Source organism: Austrofundulus limnaeus, unplaced genomic scaffold (genome assembly GCF_001266775.1).
Source record: "Austrofundulus limnaeus strain Quisiro unplaced genomic scaffold, Austrofundulus_limnaeus-1.0 Scaffold127, whole genome shotgun sequence".
NCBI classification, from domain to species: Eukaryota; Metazoa; Chordata; class Actinopteri; order Cyprinodontiformes; family Rivulidae; genus Austrofundulus; species Austrofundulus limnaeus.
The window spans coordinates 1,312,929-1,314,840 of NW_013952529.1; the positions used below are offsets into that span (position 1 = coordinate 1,312,929).

Genomic DNA, 1,912 nt, shown 5'->3' on the forward strand with positions numbered 1-1,912 from the left:
ACACACACACACACACACACACACACACACACACACACACACACACACACACACACACACACACACACACACACCAAACCCACCTCAGAGTGCCAGATCTGGAGTTTCAAGGAAAAAAACCCCAGATTTTACCAGCTGACAGTCGGTGTCAATCAAAAAGCACTCAGATGATTCCAGAATCCTTCCCTGCTTTTTATTCTTCCTGTTGGTAGAGCAGCTGCACTTCCTGCCTCTGTTTTCTGGGTAAATGTACGAATTGGTGCCAAAATCTTCTGCCTGAGTGTGGCTCAGTTAATTTTGTGGACCTGTCATGACTTTATTTTTTTTAGAGAAGTGTTACATCTTTGTTAAAATAAAAAAAAAAAGTTCCCTTTGCTGTTTTGGTTGTTTGAAACCAGTCGGTCAACAATGTCCAACAAAATACTTACTTCTGATTGGACAGAAATGATTGATGCTGACAACAGCTTCACCTCTATTATATATTTAATAATATTGTCTCTAAATGATACAAAAAAACCCTCTCTCCTCTGTTATTTCTGTTTGAAGGCAGGCCAATAAATTGGCCCCAAACGTAGCAGCTTTTATTGTTTTTATCCCCAGAGGTTTAGCCTATTAGCATAAAACTCTGCTTATGTTCCGTGACTGTGAATTTAGAACAAGCAGACCTTTAAACAGGTGATAAACGGCTACAAATTAAGGGCAATGAGTGGAAAGCAAAGATAGCTTCTTTTTTTATCTTTTCTTGGTGCCCATTTAAAAGTTGAGTCAAGTTTTAATTTTTATGTTTAATAAAAAAATATCAGTGGAATTGGATGTTCTAACTTGAAAACGTCCTGATGTGCTGTATGAAATGCAGCTGTTGCAGTTCCACTTGTTTAATTTGTTGCTGTAGTTTTAAGAGTCAGGGTCACCTTGGGTCTCAGCAATCTGTTTCTCTTTTCTTTTTCAGGAAACTAAAATCAACTGCGTCCGTCTGGCCCGCAAAGGTATGAGCACCCTTCCACCGACATGTTTGTTATCAGGATGATCGGTCCTAGTTTGACCTTTGACCTCCTCAGTGACGTGTACCTGCAGAACACTGTGACCCTGTAGATTAGAGAGGAACACTTGCACAAACTACTGAAACAGGTCGAACCTAATCCCAGCCATGTAACCCTGCATGCTCTCCACGCACAGCAGCCTCTCCCCATTTAAAGCTCCTTCCTCCTCACCATCCTCATCCTCGCTCCATCGAGCTTTAAAGTCCTGCCTCCGAGCCACGGCTTCCTGCTCGACCCGTGGTCAGGCCCGAACAGGACGGGACGCAGAGAGTTTGACTTCCTGGTTCCGTCCTGCCTCCTCCTCCATGTCTCCAGTCTTTATTTGCTGCTCATCTTTTTGCAAACGCTCCCATTCGTGTGCACGTCGATGTGCTCTGAAAGCTTTTCAGGCTCGCTATTGATTTTTCTCACCTTCTATTTTTTTCTATCCAGTTTTTCATCTGCATCAGGCATTGATTTGATTTTTCCACATCTCCGCTCTCTTTCAGTCTCATCTACACTACATCAAGCCTTTATTGCTCATTTGTGCACATTTCTCTCTTTTATATCTCCTTTTTTTTCCTCACTTCATCTGTTGCAGCCAGGTTTTATCCCCGGAGTAATTTAGGTGTGTAAACACAGCGCTCTGATTGTCTGAGACAAGACATGCTTTTTGTTTTTTTTTTCTTTTCTTTGTGGCTTTTTCATTAAAAAAATTAATTATCCTAATTCTGTAATTCCTACAAAACTTTCAAGTTAATTTAAATTAAAGGAAAAAAATTAGGCAGATAAATGGATTTTAAAACTGTTTAAAGGCACAGTGTGTAAAATTTGTTGTTTTCAGCGACATCTAGTGGTTAAGTCGTTGAATCATCCTCCCTCGTCCTCCCCCC

The 1,912-nt window shown here is 41.0% G+C and overlaps 1 protein-coding gene across 1 annotated transcript in view; it reads left to right on the top strand.

Annotated features, from left to right (window-relative positions):
• The window catches only part of ptprt (protein tyrosine phosphatase receptor type T), a gene marked incomplete in the record, with an annotated part of 388,491 nt that overhangs the window by 238,824 nt on the left and 147,755 nt on the right, over positions 1 to 1,912 (top strand). The window contains 1 exon segment of the mRNA XM_014015350.1: positions 950 to 986. Coding sequence (XP_013870804.1) covers positions 950 to 986 — 37 coding nt within the window.